The following is a 21,097-nucleotide window of genomic DNA, read 5'->3' as shown; positions in this document are numbered from 1 at the left end:
GCAAATATAGATTGTTTTCCACTTGAGGAACTAGGTTTTAAGCCCATTCAAGGTAGCAAATGAGGATTATAGTGAATTTCGCTTTGGACCCTTTGGAAGGGTCAGGAGCGAAATTCCTAATCTTGGCCAAAATCCTTCACATTTTTACGTTCCATCACCTCAAAAGGCAGAGACATGTTATTTCCTTCCCAAATTCGCCCATGGAACAAGGTTGGTATCCAAAACAAGGGAGCAAATGAGGCTTATGAAGAATTTCGCTCTGGACCCTTTGGAAGGGTCAGGAGCGAAATTCCTATTTTTGGACAAGATCCTCACTTTTCAAAACATTTCTCAAGGCAAGAACACATCAAGACTCACACACAATGCCTAATAAACCAACGCCCATCCAAAACAAGGAAGGAAAATGAGGGTTATAAGGATTTTCGCTCTGGACCCTTTGGAAGGGTCAGGAGCGAAATTCCTCTCCCAGGCTAGAATCCATCATCCCAAGGTCTAAAATCTCTTCTCCAAGGCAAAGTTGCATCAAACCTTCTCAATTATGCCTCAAAAGTCTACAAACTTGGTCAAGCTAAGGAGAAAAATAGAGGAAATATGAATTTCGCTCTGGACCCTTTGGAAGGGTCAGGAGCGAAAATCACCTTAGGCCATGATCCTTTCTTCATTTTTTCGCATTTCTTCATTCAAACAAGTGCTTTTGCCTTCATTCAAGCCTAGGAATGCATTAGTTCTAGGTTTTGGTCAAAGTAGAATGTCCTATGGAGAATTTCGCTCTGGACCCTTTGGAAGGGTCAGGAGCGAAATTCGCTTTGGACCCTTTGGAAGGGTCAGGAGCGAAATTTGACATTTTGGACTCTCTGTCAGGATAATTTTATGGAATATAACATTTAAGTATAAGTTATATTCCATATATACTTTCAGGATGTTTGAGAGTGGTTTCGAACCTCCAAGAGTTATATTGCAAAATCTAGTTTTTGGAGGATTCTTTAGTTTTCCAAACTTAGTCAAATTTCAGGATCAGGTCATTCCAGACTTAGCCAAATTTCAGGATCAGGGCATTCCAGACTTAGCCAAATTTTAGGGCATTTGAAGGTCAGGATGACATTCCAGACTTCATCACTCATCAACTCGACCTAACTCAGACCTTCAAGGATGATACTCACTCACCAAGCAAGACACAATTAGCAACAAGAGCAAAACCAGGCCCTAAGGAAGACTCTCAAAGAAACCCTAATTCTGGGGCACCTGCTGACTCCCCTGGCTCAAGCAAAGCCTACCATCCTATTGATCCCCTGGTGACACTCAAAATGCAAAGGCTAACAAACGAACCCTAAACACCAAGAAGGCGAACCCTAGAAAGCAAAAAAAAGTAGGGGTCCCCATTTGCAATGGGGCGATGTGTGAATACGTCACAACACAACCTTAATTTGTCTTCATCATGGTGGATTTGGAATAAGTCCGATCGCCATATTCTAATCAATTACCATCATGCTTTTCTTTATGGCTAGCGAACTTCATTGGTACTTTGCTGCCTTAACCTGCAAAAACACAAATTTAATATTATTTTCAGATTTAAATTCTGATTGTTAATCCTCTTTTTTGAAAATCTCACTTTCAGCCTGTCAAAAGATTAAATTTCTGCAAAAAAACAGACTGAAAGTGAAGGATTTAGTCAAGAAATTGATTAAATTGAAAGAAATAAGACAGAAAGGTAAGAAAATTCAGCTGGATTGAATCTTTGAATGACTGAAATTTACCTTCAACTCTTGAATTCTGTCTTAAAATCTAAAAAAAGCACCTAATTTCTTGATTTCAACACTAAAGAATTTTATTCTGGAAAATTTCTCTTCAAAAATTGAAAATTTGCAAATTTTGAGAGAAAACTTATTCTCAATTGCTCTCCAAATTCTCAACCTAAATAATGAATTGTGAAAATGAGTTGGTTGAAAATATATAGTCTAGGATTCCTTAACTTAGAAGTTTTATTTTTGTTTTATTTTTTTTAATAATTTATTATTATTTTTTTTTGTTTTAATTTTATCTCTCAAATTCATCTTTACCAAGGAGTCTTCTAGAACTTTCTTCTATTTCCAAAATTCTTGAATTTTTATTTTTTTGAAATAATTTTAAGTGTTGAAAAATAATCCTTGAAAATAATTTTAATTTATTTTTATGTGCCAAATTTATTTTCCAACTTACTTTACACTTCCATGTCTCAGTTTATTTATTATTTCATTTTTTTTTTTTATCTAATATCAAGTAGGAGTTTAACTAACTCTTGGCAAGAGTTAATTAACCATTGGTAGGAGTTTACCATTTGTCGGACAATTTTACTTGATCATAAGGTGAGCCCGACTGAGTCTTGGACAACTTTCTTATGCTTTGGCAGACATTGATCTTGCCTAAACATCTTCCATACTTGACATCCTTGGGTGAATTTGACTGATCATCTGCCATTCCATTTGTTTGACTTTGGGCCTTGACGAGCTTGTCTAAGCATTTGCCATTTTTACTTCTCCAACTTAGGCAAAATTTTCAATGTGCCATACCTAAACTCTTCCTCCATACTTGATCAACAACTCTCATGCCATGTTGATACCATGTTGCTCCATATGGAACAAAACCCTAATTAGGGTTTCCACTCTTCTTTTTGCACTTGGAGACCTTATTTTCGAAATCTGAGAACATGGGCACTGATAATATGGCTGATCTTTTGGAACAAAACTCTAATTAGGGTTTGCATTTTGCTTTTTACCCTTAAAAGACATAATTTTCAAAATCTGAGAACATGGGTAGTAATAGTATGGCATGAAGATCAAAACCCTAATCTCGAAAAAAAGCAAAAATTTCAAACCCTTGCTTTTTATACTTGGGAGCAAAATTTTTTCGAATTTGAAGACATGGGCAAGACTGATATGACCTAAAGAACAAAACCCTAGTCTCAGAAAAAAGCAAAAATTTCAAAGCCTTGCTTTTTATACCTAGGGACAAGATTTTCAAATTCTGACAACATGGTCGGAGATAAAATGATTTGAGGAACAAAACCCAAATTCTATTTTCAAAAAAGTAAAAAAAAACAGAAATTTTAAAAAATAGAAAGTTGTCAAAAATGACCCAAAGCAATTGCGATCCTCGTCCTCCAGACCTTCTAAGCACTTTGACAACATTCATACATGATTTCTCAACTTGGCTTGGGATGAACTCTCAAAAACTCGAACTCCTCATATGCAAAAAAGATTGGTGATTAGCAGTTGCAATGCCAAAGCAAAACCCTAAAAAGCAAAAACAAGGGGTCCCCATTTGCAATGGGGCGATGTGTGAAAAAGGTCACAACATGACCACTCAATCCTCCATTAAACATATGATGCATTGTTCATTTCTTTTATCATTATTGAGGTTCGCTACGATTAAACACTATCAATGGTTGCTACTTTGAGAGCTTGCTTATTAATAGTTGAATTAAGTGGAGTTCACCAATTCTCGCCTACAAGGCATTGTTTGAATAGTTAAGGCAAAGCCTCGCAAAAAAATGAAGTCAAAGCTCATGCTTTACAATGAAGTGTTTATACGCTAGACAAACCATAAAGATCTCACATAAAACGAACAAACCTAGTTGAGTTCAAGATTTTCAAAGAACAATCATTAAGGTAATTCATGGTACCAAGTTGAGCAACTTGGGTGTCTTAGCAACAACAATGCTTATGTGAAGCTATGTTCTCTTGGTTGGGGATTGGTTGTTGAGTTTATGGCATGTGCGTCCATGTAACATGTACCCTCAATTTGTTAGATAATGGTGAACCTTATCCTATTTTTATTTCCACTGAGAAGAAAAAGCCAAAATGAATATTCTTATTGCAGGTGCTTGTTGTGACCTTTTCACACATCACCCCATTGAGAATGGGGACCCTCCTTGTTTCTTGCTTTCTAGGGTTTTTGTTAGAGCCTTGTGACCTCTTGGCACCAATTTTGTTAGTTTTGAATGGTTTGAGTTTTGAAGAAGTCATAATTCAGTTTGTGCAAACCATGGTCAAAACAGAGTCTAGACACCGTCAGGGTGCCTAGAAAGTCCGAAGGACGAAGATTGCAATTGTTTTGAGTGAATTTGGAAATAGTTTTGCTTTTTTGCTTTTTCCTTTTTTTTGGGAAGTTTCGTTTTTGGCACTTTAAACACGATCCTCGAAATAGCTATTTTTAGAAAGTTTTTCCTATTTTTAGGGATGCTTGCTTTTTCTATTTTTGGAAAGCGGATCTAGGGTTTGCATTATTGGCTCTGTGTTACATTGAAAATGATCGACAAATTCCTCCAAAATTCAAGTTTTGTTCAAAAAAGCTAAGTTCCTAGATTTTAGGGATCTAGAGGGATTCAGGGATGAAAAGATATGTGATTTTCAAATTTCAAGAAGATCCGAGTTGAACTGCATAAGTTATGAAGATTTTGAATCTGGTTTTCATGGAGATCCTCTCTCTCCAAGTTCGCCCAGCAAGGATGTTCACAAGGTCAAGGGTCACATGAAGTCCGCCCTCATGGTGCACAACATTCACCAAGTCCACCTTGACTTGGTCACAAGATCCCTCAACTCTGCCTTGAAATGTGCAAGTATGTCATGAAGTCTGCCTTGAAGGGGACTTGATTTGGTCAAGCAAGCAAGGAAGTCCGCCCATGATGTGGTGCATAAAGCCAATGAACTCCGCCCTTGATTGAGTATAAGGTGCATGAGTCTCTTGAACCCTGCCCATGGAGAAGGTGCATCGAATCAACCAAGTCTGCCCTAAGGAGATGGTAAGTGGTGCAGGGAGATGATGAAGTCCGCCCTCCCAAGGGAAGAGAACAAGTGAAGTCCGCTAGCATAAGGTGCACAACTTCAGCCAAGTCCGCCCTACCTCACTTGCAAATGGAAATAACTTCAATGAAGTCCGTCTAAGTGCAAAAAAAATGAAATTCACCAAGTCCGCCTCATAGGAAACTTGCTAAATTTGGAATGAAAGAATGTTCTTATAGGCTGTCAGCAAGATATTTTGCCCAAGTTCAAACTAAGTGCAAATTTAGAAAGTTTTTGAAATTGGAAGAATGAAGATTGAGTTCGATTTATAGACTAAAAATCAGAATAGAAACTTTCATTTAGATTGAAATTCATGGTTCGAACTTACTAAAAGGATTATAACTCAACTGAAACTCAATTTAGAAACTTTCTTTTGTAAACCAAAGGACTAAAGAGTCATTGGAAACAAGTTAAAGGAGATCTACTATGTTTCTAATTGAGAAGTTCGAACTCTATGAGGTTTCATTACAAATACCTATTCATTCTTTCATTCTTTCATAAGGAGTTCAAACTTGAGAGAGCAAGTGGAGAAGGTTTTGAGAGAGGTTTTGTTCAGGTTTGAAGGTTTCTAGCAAGATTTCAAGGATTTATAAACAGTTTGGAGAAGGATTTTAACTGTTTCGAAGAGTATTTTCATAGCATTTTGAAGCACAACCTCTGATTTTCCATCACGAACAGCATTTCTCTCTTCTTTCTCATTCTTTTGAAGGTGAATTTGGTTTCATAGGCGGGATATCAGGTTTCCTAACCTGTTTTTTTCAAGGTTCTTTCAAGAAAAAGAACTAATACACCATATTCTCCTTCTATTCTTTTTGAATCAGCCCTATAAACCAGTATTGATGCGCACTTAATCGATTTCTTGGACTTAGTTTTTATTCTCAGTTTTGATTTTTGATAAAAATCAGACATGCAAGTTCCCAAGTTTGGTCATATTCAAGGGTTGTTTAGAGGTTTTCAAGAATATCTAAGCATTGAAACTCCTTTTAAATGCCAAGTGTTGAAAAAAAAAGAGAAAATCAGAATACACTTAGCTGCTAAAACTCCAAATTCACACTTAAAACGTAGATTCTAACTTAATTTTGTTCAATCTTTGCAGATTTGGATGACCTCGGAAGTTGGACCATCACACAAAATCCAGATGAAGTTCCAGGTTGATAAGGATTTCCCTCCAGAATCGAAAATGAACTCCAAATGGAAGTAGGTTGGAGATACCAACCTTGGACACATCAATCATCGGGAGTTCAAGAAGAGGATGCTCAACACAGATACACAGTTACCCACTCCAATTGCATGGAAAATGATGTGAAATGGGATAGTGCAGGCTGCTGGTTTCCTTCCAGCAGTTCAGTGTACTAAATTGATTGTAGAATGCTTCAACCATTATAACCCGGAGAATAGAGAAATAGTTGCTCCTGATGGTAGAGTGCTTGCAAATATTGGTGAAGTAGCAATCAGAGAGGCCTTCCACATCCCTGAATACCACAACACGGTCTATATGACCAGGGATGAAGCAACCCAATTATACAAGGATAATACGGAGGAATATGAGGCTAACATCAACCATTCATGGTTGGAGAAGCCTAGAAAAAGTGTTTCAAAGATGCCTAAGACCCTTCTCTAGCCTTATTTCAAAGAGGACTATGGAGACCTCATTGTCCTATTAACAAGGTTATGGGTAGCCAACAAGTTGCTCCTTTCGAACCATGGATGTACTACTTTATCCATGAAGTGATTGCTGGTGTTAAGATGATAAATTGGGCAAAGATCATAAGTGACAATTTAGATGATCAATTGAGAAACCTAGAAAAGAATGGAACATTTAATATGAGTTCCTATATGATCCACTCCTTAGCTAGAACATACAAATATAGAGGCCTTGTTTGTAGAGGAGCTGTTGGAAATAAAAAGAACCAGTTTGGTGTCTATGGTTTTTATCCACAACTACACCTGGAGGAGAAGTTTCATTTAAAAAGGGTCAATGATGCATTCCTTATGCATATCACAAGAACTCTTCAGGGAGGTCTTCATCAGCGACTATCTTAAGAGTTAACAGATTTGATTAGCAGGTTTGGGCATTGGTTTATCCAATATCCCAGGTGCACCTACTTGAGGATCCAAGGATTCTCTGGACCCCCGTACAAATTGCCCATGTTTCCTACAAACAGAATGGTGCTACTTGAGGTAGTAAGACAGTTAGAAAACTTTATGATTATGCAAAGAGGGAAACAAAAGACAGGAGTGTCTTTTCCTCTTAGTATCAGAAAAAAGGGTTGGAGACTTGTCCATTAGCCCAAGCTGCAACACATGCCGGCAAAGAGATTTGATGCACCCATTCTTCCAATATCAAGCAAGGAGTCCTTTCGATCCTTTTCATCGGATGGGATAGGTTAATGGAGAGATGTTTGAGCACAGGCTAGACCTCGAGGACTATTGGGCCAATGCCATTGATAACTTTGAGATAAGAAAGAGATTCTGGTCTAGAATCCCATTGAACTTGATCAGGGCATTTGAAGTCTTCCGAGTGGCAGACCAACTTGAGGAAGAAAATGAATATGAACAACCACATTTTGCTAATTTGAAAAACGAGCCTCTTGCTCTAGTTGATTGGACAGATCCTGAAAGATCTGACCTAAGAGATCTAATGAGGCCTGTGATCGAATACTCTAAATGGTGGGCAACTTAGAGAACTAAAGAGCTCAAAGCAAGGAATATCACCCTCACTTATGATCTCATGGGGACTGATGAGTCCATGTCTTCTAATCACTGTGTGACATCTAGCGATCCAAGGAATCCAGAAAGTGTTGGATCGAGGAAGAGGAAGGAGCCTACTGAGAACTCAATAAGGCCAAAGGGAAAGAAGATTACTGGAGAGGTAGATATGAGTAGATGGTAGAAGTCAAATGAAGGTCATTCAACTATAAGCGCTTCATCCACTACTCCAGTTAGAATTTTGATTGACGGGCAAGAGTTAGATAGTGAAATGGGAGGCAACGAGATGAGGGTTCCTTCTCCCATAATTGAGAAACCAATTCGGGAACCAATTCAGGAGCCCGTTTTTAGTAAGGTTGTAGAAGTTGAGAACCCTGAACCTGATATAGAATTCCTAGATGACATAAGCTCTGTGCCTAATGGAATTGAAGATAATTTTGATGAAAATGGTATGGAACAGTCAACTATCCCTGATTGGTTGAAGGAGAGGATCAAAGCTAAGGTTCCTGAGAAAGTTCACCAAGAAGATAATATAGCAGGACTCTTGTCTGAATTGAATAAACCAAGTGAAATGAAACCACCCAAGCCAGCCAAGAATTTTTCTTTGATTCAAAGAAACAGTGCAGGATTCAGGTTAGTTCAGGTAGCAGTAGGTAAAACTCAGGACGATATCACTCATGAGGAATATGAGGTTACTACCGTAAATTTGGGTAAAACTACTAAATCCAAGAGTTTTAGGAATTTGATGATTCCTGCAATACCATGAAGGGAGGTTAAACAAAGAAGTCGATAAGAGAAAGAAGTTAGAGGCTGAAAATGAGCAGTGGAAGAAGTATGTTCAACACTTGACAAACCCTATTAATTAGGAGGAGGTACCAGTTACTCCACCCATGCCCCTTCCATAGGAATCAATGAAAGACTATGAGGATATGAGGACAACTTTCGAAGAAGTCAAAGGATGGACTTCTGATGCCTCGGAGCGTGCTGACATACTTGTTGAGAACCTAGTATCGGCATGTGACTCCACCTCTTCCTTATTGAGCAGAATCTAGGACATAGTTGAAGCTTGGGAGGATATTGAAGATATACAGAACATAATAATCCCATGCTTGAAAATCATCAAAGGGATTTCCCAGTAGGATCTAGTAGATGGAAAGGTTATTCAACTTGGTGACATATATGACTTCGGCACTTGGTACTTTGCTTTGACAACTAGAGTTGAATCTCTGAGAAAATCAGAGGCTAAGTGTTTGGAGATAGAAAAGACTATTAGAGGTATTCAGGATAAGGTCTTCCTCGTAGCAACCGAGATATAGCAGCAAGATGAAGTGCGAGAGAAACATTTACTTGTAGAGAATCTGAGGGCCAAGATACAAGGGAACTTCTTCAAAGTTTCAAGGCCAATTCTCAAGGATGATCTCACCAGGATTTCAAGATTCTTGCTCATTGATGAGAACTTCCTAGCATAGGCAGCTGATTGGGAGAACACTCTCGCCACATGTACCGATAACGTGGACATGGTTGATTACCAAATTGGCAGCTTGCCACATTTCACCATGGAGGAAGTTCGACTGCTCATGTCTAGATACATTGAATTTGCAGCTTCCAGAAAGGAAACTAGACATCCACTTCACTTAAATTAGTAGCTGTGCCACTTGTCTTGTTTTCTCTTGTTCAAACTAATAGGGTTTTAGGAAACCCTAATTAGGGTTTTGATATTTCAATCTGGGCCCTTGATCACTATTTGATCTCGACCGTTGAAACTTTTTGTGCTACTATATAAGGTTTCCTCCTCTCATTTGGAGAGTGAGATTTTTGAAATATTGTTGCAAGAGGTCATTTTTGGATAATATATTGCTTGTGTGCTTTCTAGGCTTTGTAATCTCTATTATCTGAATGATTAGCAAGGTTTTTAATTTCTTCAACACAATAGATTAGATTTTATTTAATGTGTGTTAGATTGAATGCAAGATTTGATAAGTATTGATTTGTGGTGTATCTTCGCTCATACTTTTGATGAACAAATGATTTTTGTTCATTGTGTAAAGTTAGTTTGAGCTTTCCTTTGTGTATGCTTAACTTCCAATCATAAGCACATCCCTTGAAGATTGCATACGCTTTGTGTAGTTGTCCTAAGCGAGGCGAAACAAAGTGTGGTTATTGAGTTCACCTAGTCAATACTGTCTCTTGAATTCTCAGGAGTAGAACAAACCTTCTAAACCCTTATACCTTTTCCCCGTTTTTTGAAAGTCTAAATCTGAAAATCCCCCAAAAAAGAGAAGAGCATCAATTGTTAAATTTGTCAAAGTCCTAAGATTGTGAACAATCCAAGCGTAAGTCCCTTTGTGTATTACCAGCATATCACAATGCCCATTGAGCTTATCCACAAATCAAGACATGACAAAAGAAACCTTGGAATTGCCACATGATCTTCTTGCAATCTTAGCATAAGCAGTATTTTTTCAAGAGAGGATAGAGTGTCTTTGGACATTTTATTCCAAGTTTGGTGAATGATAAAACAAACACCAACAGGGCCTAAAGAAACTAATTGTTTCCCATCATTGTAAATCAATATTTTGTTAGGTTTGGTTGTTTAAGAATTTTAGATTAATAAAGCCTTAGAGAGCTTGACCTTAATTTTAAAAATTGCTACAAATATAGAATTGTCTTTTTTTTTCAATCCTCCATTAAACATACATTGCATTGCACCTTTCTTTTATCATTATTGAGATTCACTAGCCTTAGGATTAAACACAATCAATGGTTGTTACTTTGAGAGTTTGCTTATTAATAGTTGAATAAAGTGGAGTTCACCAATTCTTGCCTACAAGGCATTGTTTGAATAGTTAAGGCAAAGCCTCGCAAAAATATGAAGTCAAAGCTCATGCTTTACAATGAAGTGTTTATACACTAGACAAATCATAAAGATCGCACATAAAAAGAACAAACCTCCTAGTTATGTTCAAGATTTTCAAACAACAAATATTAAGGTTTCATGTTACCAAGTTGAGCAACTTGGGTGTCTTTGCAACAACAATGTTTATGTGAAGTTGTGTTCTCGTGGTTGGGGATTGGTTGTTGAATTTATGGCATATGTGCCCATGTAACATGTACCCTCAATTTGTTAGATAATAGTGAACCCTATTCTATTTTTATTTCCATTGAGAAGCAAAGGCTAAAATGAGTATATTCATTGTAGGGGCCTAAAGAAACTAATTGTTTTCCACCATGGTAAGTCAAAATTTTGTTAGGTTTGGTTGTTTAAGAATTTTAGATTAATAAAGCCTCAGAGAGTGTGACCTTAATTTTAAAAATTGCCACAAATATAGAATTGTCTTATTTTGGTAGGATATGTTATCTTCATTGGATATGGAATCATATAATGTTACTAAGGGTGGATTTGGAATTGGTGGTCTGATTATTTACGAGAATCATTGTAAGGAAGCAATTCAAAATTTTGGGAATATTAGAGGAGAGATAATGAAGCTGGTGAGATACAATATTTTTTACTCTTCAGGTAAGAGTTTTTTTGTCACACTGAGGGCTTACTTGTGGGTTTTCCTATATTGCTTGCTTGAGCGTCCCAACTCTTGACAATCCCCAATGAGAATTATTAGATCTTGTATTGTTCCCTCCATGGTGATTGATGATAGCACTGGTGACCTCCCATTTCTAGTCTAGGTAGTGATGCTTGATGATCTATAGTTTTCCTCAGCATTTGCTCTTTAGGGTTTTTGGTTCCCCCTTCTTGGCTATATATAACTAGTCTTTTGACCTCTAAATGTGAATGGTCCCTTGGTTTGTATTTCTTTTCTTTTGTCCTTCCCCTTAATGGGACCTTTCTAGTTTTTTCTCCCCAAATTTTCTACTATAAACTGCTCTACTCTTGAATCCCATTGACCTACTTGTCATCCATGGACATTAAAATATGGTGGTATATCTTAGCTTAAAGTTGATGGGAGCACACCTACAACTAGCGAAGGGGAATCCTCAAGCAATGAGACCTATGATGCTAAAGATAGTTGGGCAGAACAATTGACCCATCAATGACTTGCAAGAAGTGTTCAAAGTAGAAAGCTAGTTTGGGGCTGGGAGAGTTCATGTGGGAGGTTCAAGTAACTTGGATGTATTGATGGTGATATCATCTTGAATGTTTTGATTGAGCATGTCTTTCCTTGGAAGGAGGTGGTGAGGTTCACATAAGGAGTACTTGAAAGGAGGTAGTTTTCCAAAGAAATGTTGATAGATTCGAAGAGAAAATGGCTCTTGGAGAACCAACATTGCTAGTGTATGAAGGGACCCAAAGAAGCAATCTACTTTGAGAAGTAGAGAGCCAAGAAAGGATGCCTCCCACCTTTTTGATGTAGAATCACCCATGGATCTAAGACTATAACCCAACTGAGTCTAAAGATACACTTGAAGTGAAGGGGTTGGGCAGCAAATTCAGCTTATGGATAAGTAAGCCTCGCTTACATATAGAGCACCACAAAAAGGTTGCTCAATAGAGCTTAATTAACCCTAGGATCTGCAATTACATGGGAGAGCTTAATAAAATACATGTTTATGTTGAAAATGTGAAGGCAGATTCTTGAAATAGTAAATAATCTGAATAATTTAAATATGAATGATGACCTGATTTTGAGAATGGAAGCAGTTGATTTTATTTATACATGAGATGGAAGATATTTAAAAAAAATGCAAAAAGCTAAATGGAAGTTAGGCTAAAATAGTATTGATTAAAAACCCTGAGTCAAAACATCAAACATCTGTTATCCTTTGAATAAGGTCTCTTTTTTAATATGTTGTATTCACATCTCTTTGGGCATAATTTTGTTGCTTGAAGGTGAGCTCTATAGTTTTGAAATGTTGAAATGAAATGAAATATTAGTGTTGTCAAAAGTTTGTGTTGGATTTATGTCATTCACCCATAGCATGTTAATTGTGAACTTCTAAAAATTGTTGGAAATTTTGCAAGGCTGTTCCAGATTAGTAATTACTATGCTATTTTGTCTACCTTCACAGACTTCAGAATTAATTATTCCATGTTGTGTTTAATGTTGAGCATTTGTCATCCCAAGATCCAAAATTACCCCAGAGCTTAAATATAGTGTTAACAGATGTTCTTGATTTGTTTACTTTCTAGATTTAACTGTATCTTGTTGGTGGGGGTTGTGTGCTTATTCTTAAGTTAGATTTGATGTCTTGCATCATTTGTTCGAAGTTCGAACTAAGTTTTTTCAATCTTGAAATCAGATTTAAAAAAAAATTCAGCCATGACCTTGGTTATAACTTAATCTTATTTTCAGAATTTGATATGAGGTTGCAAGTACAAAAGCCATTTGTTATTCCTATGTGTTTGTTGAATTGGATACAGAAATTAGTGTCTTATGAAAGGAATTATAGTTAATTAAAACATTTTATGCTTAAAGATGCTATACAATGAGGCAGAGATAGAAGACCAAAAGATTGAATATGTCCAAAATGATAAATAATGCAATGCATAAAATCACTCCCATTGTATGGGTGTATGCAGTTATATAGAAGATCCCCATGAAAGAAATTTCAATTTTATGTGAGATTGGAGAATTTTTTTATTCTATGGTAAAAGAAAGTAATACAGATATTCATGATTGGAGAAGTACACAGATATGACCTATGATGATCACAATTGATTTGCCCAGGCATAAGAGTTCTAGTTTTCAACTTTACTCTTGGAATTAAGCTAGGAGCCTGTAAACCATCCCGACTACAAAATTCTTCAAAAGCAGGATCTGTGCTAGTTATGTACGCAAATAGAAGTTTCGTAATATTCTTTTGCTTATTTACATAGTCAATAGCATTACAGAATCAAGAACAATAAAACAAAAGCAAGGTAGATTGAAGCGAAGAGGACTTGCTGGCAACCTGCAGTAAGGTCATTAAATAAACAAATCACCAAGTACCAGTGAAGGTGGTGGCTAATGCTATTTATATCGTGACAAATGCCCTCTTTACTTATGGTGGTACCTGCTAGCCATTTTCACAAATTAAATTTACTAGGCAATTTGAGATGGAACTTTTGTTGTGTCTGTGCTGGTGAACATAGCCACCCACATCTGGATCTTTTTAGAGGTAGAAAAGTTCTAATCCCGTATTGGCAAATTGTCATGTTACCATCAAATAGGCCCAGGTCTGGGTATGGGTACAGGCTTGGGAAACCATAGTATCATATGGCATGAAAACATCCATACATAAAATAGAACAAATATGAAAATATAAATATTAATAAACAGAATATCAATTTGATGTGCAGAATGAGGACTAAAATAAAAATTAAACAAAAAGCGCAAAATTGATAATATTTTTTATATCTTATGTTCATATCACATTAATTGTCAATTATTAGTCAAGAACTACATGAAGTAATCATCAAACTCATTGTAAGCATCTAAATTGCCTTTTGCTTTATAAAAATCAGAAGCAGTGACTGTCACTCCTAGTAGCTCTGCTATACAGCCCCTCTATAGAATGCCTTCTCTGTCATCATCAATGTTTTGAAACTAAAGAATTCTTGACTATTTGATAAAAATAAGGAACCAAAATTTGCAAAGAAAATTTTCAAATCTTGAAATATAGAGTTATGAGAAAGGAAATGAAATAAATTTACTGAGCGAATTTTTTCCAAAAACAAGTAATAACTTTCTGTTTTTAATTGTGCATCTTTTCTGTAATTTATCCCCATTCAATGTATTTGTGCTACAACTTCTTGAGCTTGACTTCCATTGTTGTGACTCATAAGGATGCTCTCTTTTGGTTCTAGCACAGAAAAGGATGTATCCTTCATGATCAACAGCAGTTGTTGCAAGATTTGTTTTATCTTTCTGTAGTCTCTGCTCATACTGCCCAGGTTTTGGTCTTTATTACTGCATTTCTTGTTATGCGTCCTTCTTGTTTCCTACAACATAGATTAAATGTCATTTTGATTTTTATACTCTTGCAATGTATCCATCTGATTTTCTGAGGCAAACTTTATGTCTTCTAGAACATCTACAAATGAATTGGCTTATCATTTCTTATGCTACTGGGTGCTTCATATGCTAATTTCCTGATCATCTTTACTATCAGATGCCTCAGAGTCGGGGGTGGATCAGGATTCTTACAAATCCAATCATTTTGAGTTGTTTCCTGGAGTGAACGACATTAGAAGAATAGTACATTAATTGAGTCCAGGCTAAATTGATCCATTACATGAAGCTTTAGTATGACAGTGTTTTACAAGAATGCACACCTGTACTGCTTTGATTGGAACATTTCCTTATGGGTTTTGATCGAGCTATCTTTATTGTAACAGAATAGTTTGGGAATTTGACTCTTGAGAAACTAGTGTAACATTGTATTGGCCGCTAAACTGATTAAGGAAGCACAATGTTACCTGTATATTTTGGATGATGTAAATGGGAGATTAAAGTTAATTTTTATTTTGATACAGTTGTTTAATATTGATGAAATAAATGTATTTGTACTATGCATGAATATGTTTTTACTTTATTATTTAGCTAAAGATAAGTTTTATATTCTTTATTTCTTGCCAGGTATTGCTTAAGGGTTCAAACAGTGATGAGTTGAAGAAGGTGAAACGTGTTGTTCAATTTGCTGTATTTGCAGCCTATCATTTAGCTGTAGAGACCTCTTTCCTTGCAGATGAAGGTGCCACTCTTCCTGAACTTTCCCTCAAGTCTCCAATAACTGTTGCTCTACCAGACAAGATATCAAATTTTGATAGGTCCATTTCTACTATACCTGGATTTATGATTCCTACTTCAGTACAGATGAACAAAGCAGATATGCAATTTCCTCCAAAAGGAGTTTTGACTGAAAACAGTGTGGTGCAACAAAAAGATATGTATGCAATTCCTGAAAACTTTTCGAGTTCACCTCCCTATGGGAATTTAATATCTGAGTTGTCTTCTTCGATAAAGAAAACTTTTGAAGAAGCAGTTCCCTTTTCAAGTTCAAAGTCACATGAAGGAGTCACTACTTATTTTAATTCTGCAGATCAAAGGTCAAATAGTTCTATAATAGATAGCAGCTTAGTTACATGTACTCCTGGATCTGTTGGGCATCAGTTTCCTGTGGAGGAAAATTCTCATGAACTGCAATTGGAGAACCAGGAGAATATGGAAAATCAACCGAAGGCCACATTATTTATGGATCATAAAATAACAGGGCATGATAACCACAATAACATGCATTCTGAGGGACAACGGCCCTCTAAAGAAGATTTCCCACCTCCTGATCAACAAAGTATATTGGTTTCCTTATCAACTCGTTGTGTGTGGAAAGGAACAATATGTGAACGTGCTCATCTGTTTCGTATCAAATACTATGGAAGTTTTGACAAGCCTTTGGGAAGATTCTTAAGGGATGATTTATTTAATCAGGTGGGGGATTGCTAATTTTATCATTTTTTCATTTTGTTTATATATAGCTTTTTTATCTGGATTGTTTCTATCAACTTGAGGTAATGTTGTTTTTGACTCATAAAAGTGTTTATGCATTAACACTTTAGCTTGCAAACAACAGAATTACAGATGTAATTCCTGTGATGCCCCAACCGAGGCCCATGTGCATTGCTATACTCATCAGCAAGGAAGCCTTACAATAGCCGTCAAACGTCTTGATGTGACTATCTTACCAGGTGAAAGAGAAGGGAAAATATGGATGTGGCACCTTTGTGTAAAATGTGCACGCAAAACTAGAAAACCACTTCCAACACGAAGAGTGGTCATGTCGGATGCTGCATGTGCATTATCCTTTGGAAAATTTCTGGAGCTTAGTTTCTCCAATCATGCTGCAGCAAGTGGGGCTGCCAACTGTGGCCATTCTTTACATAGGGACTGCCTACGTTTCTATGGGTATTACTGCTGTTACCTTTTCTCTATGGAGCAACAGTTTCCTGCCATATGTAATAACTAATATTTCTTCCTCTAAATGACAGTATACAAATATAGCTTAAAAAAGCATCCTTGTCCCCATGTTCTAATCCCCAGAGTGACATCTGAGGTGGAATTTAAAGTGATGACTCTTGGTCTTCCATTGTTTGGCTTATAGTAGTATTGTCTTATAGTCTACAAATAAAGCTCAAACAAGCAACTGAGCCATCTGATGCAAATTCTTAATTTCTTAAAAGCAAGAATTTGGAAGTTACTACTAGAAGCAAAACAGTGGAAGACCAAGAGTCACCACTTAGATTCCACCTTAGATATCTTTTTGGGGATTTGAAATTGGGTCTCCACAATGAGAACTCAATGCTTTAATTGCTTGATTGCAATTCCATGAACAAGTTTCATTTTTTATTTTTTAGAGATTATCCTTGTGGATTTTGTGTTTAAATTAGATCTGTCTCATAAAAACATTAAAACAGGTTTGGAAGAATGGTTGCATGTTTTCGTTATGCTCCTATACATGTTTATTCTGTGCATTTGCCACCTCCAAAGCTGGAGTTTAATGACCCAAACCAACAAGAGTGGCTGAGAAACGAAGTATCAGATGTAAGTGATTTTGAATACATATTTCTACTTGATCTAAAGCTTTGCATGCATGTGGTTCAATGTCTGGCTACCAAAATTGACTATAACTATGCTACTAAGCAGGTTGAAGATAAGGCTGAATTGCTTTTTGCTGAAGTATTTGATTCACTACGACAGATTGGAGAGAAAATTGCAAGCTCTGGATCTTTCTATGCAGGAACCAAGGTTCCAGAATCAAGGAGAAAAATTGTAGAGTTTGAAGGGATCTTGCAGAAAGAGAAAACTTATCTTGAGGTGATTATTACAGTTTTGAATCAATCAAAATGTCTTTTCTTGTTTAGCGTTGTTTTTTTAATTCAACTGTATCAACTGGGTAAGAAAATAGGGAATTCTACTTTTACATATATATGTGAAACAGGAAATCCATGTTTGATTCATATTTGTGAAACAAGAAATTTAGTTTTTGTTTATATTTGTGAGAAAGGGAGTCTCTGTTTGATTCATATTTGTGAAACAGGACATGATACAGAAGTCAATAGCAAAAGACCATAAACCAGGGCAGCCCATTGCTGATATTTTGGAGTTGAATCGTGTGAGGTTCAGGCTTAATTGTCAATCACGTGAGTGGAAAAATCGCCTCCAGTTCTTAGCTTCTTTTCTTAAGAGGCTTCCTGGTAGTTCAACTTCTACCATACCAGAAGAATTAAATCTGTTTGTGCAAAAGGAGAAAAACAAAGATGACAAGGTTGACAATTTGAGTGTATGTGAAAAGACTTTACAGAGGAACAGAATAGAAAAGTATGACGGAGATGCTTGTAAAATTGTAGTGCCAGAAGCTGAGGGCAATGGCTGCATATCAGGGGAAAATGCTGAGGACAATTCTGGTATTTCTGAAAAGTTGAAGTCTGGGGACACTTTTATTATCAAGACACAAGGTATTACCCATTCTTCAAGCATAGAAGATAACTTTCAGCATCATTTTTTGAATGACAGTTTCATGTGCACTGAGAACACTGATAATGGATTAGGTGCAGTTGATAAAATGAACAAGTCTATGGAAACTGACAAGCTGACGTTAGTGCAACATGATGAAACTAATATAAATGTCTCCTTTAATGATTCAAGCACAGTTAAGCAATCTTTGACATATCGTCCACTTAGCACAGATTGTAACGGAAATGGCATTTCCGGATTATTCCAAGAAAATAAACTCACAGACGCAGTTGATGGTGGGGACAGAAAAGATTGTTTTGTAGGGGATTTTGAATTTAACAAAACACTGTCTGAAGGAAATGTTCGAAAATCTGTAAATCTCTCTGATACATTAGATATAGCATGGACTGGTGAGGGTCAGTCAATTGAAGCTCCGGTTGTGAAAATAACATATCAGGGGCAGGAGGTTGGTCCTGGCCCAGCTATTGAAAATGCTTGTGCTGACACTGAATCTGCTTTTAGAAATGAGCATGATCCTTTGCAAGGTGAAAAAAATCTCTCTCCAACTGCAGTGAAAGCAGACAGTATGGATTGTATTGCAAATGTACAAGATAAAAGTGAACAAGAACGATTACTAGTTAGTGCACCTACCTCACCAGTGAAATCTGACATTTCGGAGGACTTTGGTAGTTGGATTGGAGCTTCCTTTTCTGATTTGTACAAGATCTACAGTAAGAGTTTTCAGGGATCTCTATCTGGGTTTACTCCCCGTTTTGATTCCCTTGATAACCATATTCCATCTTTTGTATCATCAGTCAGTCAACTTGGTGATCAAGGAGGAGCAAGGTTATCCCTTGTTCCTGGTGTTGATGATATAATTATTGTTATTTATGATGATGAGCCTACAAGCATAATAGCTTATGCCCTCACCTCTCATGATTATCACGCCCACATATCTGATACAAATAAGCAAAAGGAAAAAGAAAGGGAGAAAGAAAAGGAAATTGGTGATTCATCTGGTATAGATGCAGCTCATTTCTATTACCTTCAGGCATCTGAAGGATCTGAGCTATCTGAAGTCATTCATAGAGAAAAAAGCTATGGATCTGATGACAGCTTTACTTCTGGAAGCAAAGGGGCTGTAATTTCAGATTCCTTTCTTTTTGATAAGGCCATGCATGTAAAAGTTTCTTTTGATGATGAAAGCTTTGGTTGGAAGGTTAAATACATGGTAACTTGTTATTATGCAGTGCAGTTTGAAGTACTCAGGAAAAAATGTTGCCCAACAGAGTTGGACTTCATTCGTTCCCTCTGCCGCTGCAGAAAATGGGGAGCAAAAGGTGGAAAGAGCAATGTGTTTTTTGCAAAAACTATGGATGATAGATTCATTGTCAAGCAGGTTACCAAGACAGAATTGGAATCTTTTATGAAGTTTGCACCTGAATATTTTAAATATCTTTCAGACTCTCTTAGTACAGGGAGCCCAACCTGTCTTGCAAAGATTCTCGGTATTTATCAGGTTAGCATCAAATTTTGATTGCATGCGTAGGATATTATTTTACTAAGATAGCAACTGGATGTTGCTTCATGATGCTTATTACTGTGTTTCTTTGCAACTGTTTCTATGCTTCATAAATAGTTCATTGATGACAGGTTACTACAAAGCATGCAAAAGGTGGAAGGGAGGTCAAGATGGATTTGATGTTAATGGAGAACCTTTTGTATGGGAGGAATGTGACTCGTTTATATGACCTTAAGGGATCTGTTCGGTCACGCTACAATCCAGATTCAACAGGAAGTAACAAGGTTCTTCTAGATCAGAATCTTTTAGAAGCTATGCCGACTTCACCAATTTTTGTTGGGAACAAGGCCAAACGCTTGTTGGAGAGAGCTGTCTGGAACGATACTGCATTTCTGGCTGTAAGATTCTAATTTGTTTCTTCTTTTTTCTTTCTTTTGGGTGGAGTATGGGGATGGGTAGCACCCTGTGTGTTAGCTACCCCATTCCATTTTTTACTTTAAAAAAGAAAAGAAAAGGAAAACATTATATCAGTAACATGTTTGACGGGATGTTGAATTTGCAGTTGATTGATGTAATGGATTATTCATTGCTGGTTGGAGTTGATGAAGAGCGCTGTGAATTGGTTTTGGGCATTATTGATTTTTTGAGGCAATATACCTGGGATAAGCATCTTGAAACGTGGGTGAAAGCCTCAGGTATTCTTGGTGGTCCGAAAAATACACCACCAACTGTCATTTCTCCAAAACAGTACAAGAAGCGTTTTCGAAAAGCAATGTCTACATACTTTCTAATGGTTCCTGATCAATGGACTCCACCCACTGTAGACTCTAGCATTTCTCTTTCTGATATCTGTGAGGATGTTGCTCCAACCCTTGTACAAGGAGATCTATCTTAGTTTCTAAATTTCAAGGCATATTGCCTTATTCCAGAATGCTGGCTTTATTGTCTTTGTCCATTCTTTATGCTCAATGTATTTTAAAAATGTGAGGTCTTCTTTGGACTATTATGTTGATTAAGTTTAGCTTTTAATAGTCCATGTATTCTTACGCCTTGTTTGTCAATAAGAACTTCCAGTCATTCCATATTGTGAATCTCTCAAAACTTGTGCTTGAATTGGATGACATAGCATATGGTAATGAGAAGGCTGTGTTATCTGATGCCTAAGTTGTTTAAGATGAAACAGTGTTCCTTTATCATATCAGCTGATTTCAGATCCATCCATATGTATGGTCTGAAGCTGTGTAACATATTTGTTAGAGATATTGATATTCTTTAATTTTATTTGTGATTTATCCTTGAAGTTTTCATACCAACTCATCTCACTCAGCAGGAACATTTTGTGATGGGCTTTCTAATGAAACTGCATATCTTCTATTATGTCTTGTTGTAGGAACTGGTAGATTACTGTGGCCATTTTTGGGTAATTTCATGATATGCTATGTATCACAACTTCAACTGAAAATTGCTACACTGCTTCAATTATACCCTGGGATTGTCACCACAAAAGTATTGCTGAACATATGAATACAGTTATGGGCTTACAAATAATCTTGTTTGCTGACAGGAATTACTGTTTAACCCCGTGTAGATGATAGTTTGGTTTCTGG

General features: G+C 36.7%; 1 protein-coding gene across 3 annotated transcripts in view; it reads left to right on the top strand.

The window, feature by feature from the left end:
* The window catches only part of LOC131035024 (1-phosphatidylinositol-3-phosphate 5-kinase FAB1B), a 61,647-nt gene extending 40,852 nt beyond the window's left edge, over window positions 1–20,795 (top strand). For all 3 annotated transcript variants that reach the window (XM_057966662.2, XM_057966661.2, XM_057966660.2), the window contains 7 exons: window positions 15,098–15,946; window positions 16,089–16,420; window positions 16,930–17,056; window positions 17,159–17,329; window positions 17,553–19,487; window positions 19,622–19,888; window positions 20,053–20,795. In XM_057966662.2, coding sequence (XP_057822645.2) covers window positions 15,098–15,946; window positions 16,089–16,420; window positions 16,930–17,056; window positions 17,159–17,329; window positions 17,553–19,487; window positions 19,622–19,888; window positions 20,053–20,385 — 4,014 coding nt within the window. In that variant the 3' untranslated portion in view covers window positions 20,386–20,795. The remainder of the gene's footprint in view (window positions 1–15,097; window positions 15,947–16,088; window positions 16,421–16,929; window positions 17,057–17,158; window positions 17,330–17,552; window positions 19,488–19,621; window positions 19,889–20,052) is intronic.
* Window positions 20,796–21,097: the final 302 nt, after the last annotated feature.

Source organism: Cryptomeria japonica, chromosome 2 (genome assembly GCF_030272615.1).
Source record: "Cryptomeria japonica chromosome 2, Sugi_1.0, whole genome shotgun sequence".
Lineage (NCBI taxonomy): Eukaryota > Viridiplantae > Streptophyta > Pinopsida > Cupressales > Cupressaceae > Cryptomeria > Cryptomeria japonica.
The sequence above is the reverse complement of the archived record's forward strand: the minus strand, read 5'-3'. Positions and strand labels throughout refer to the sequence as shown.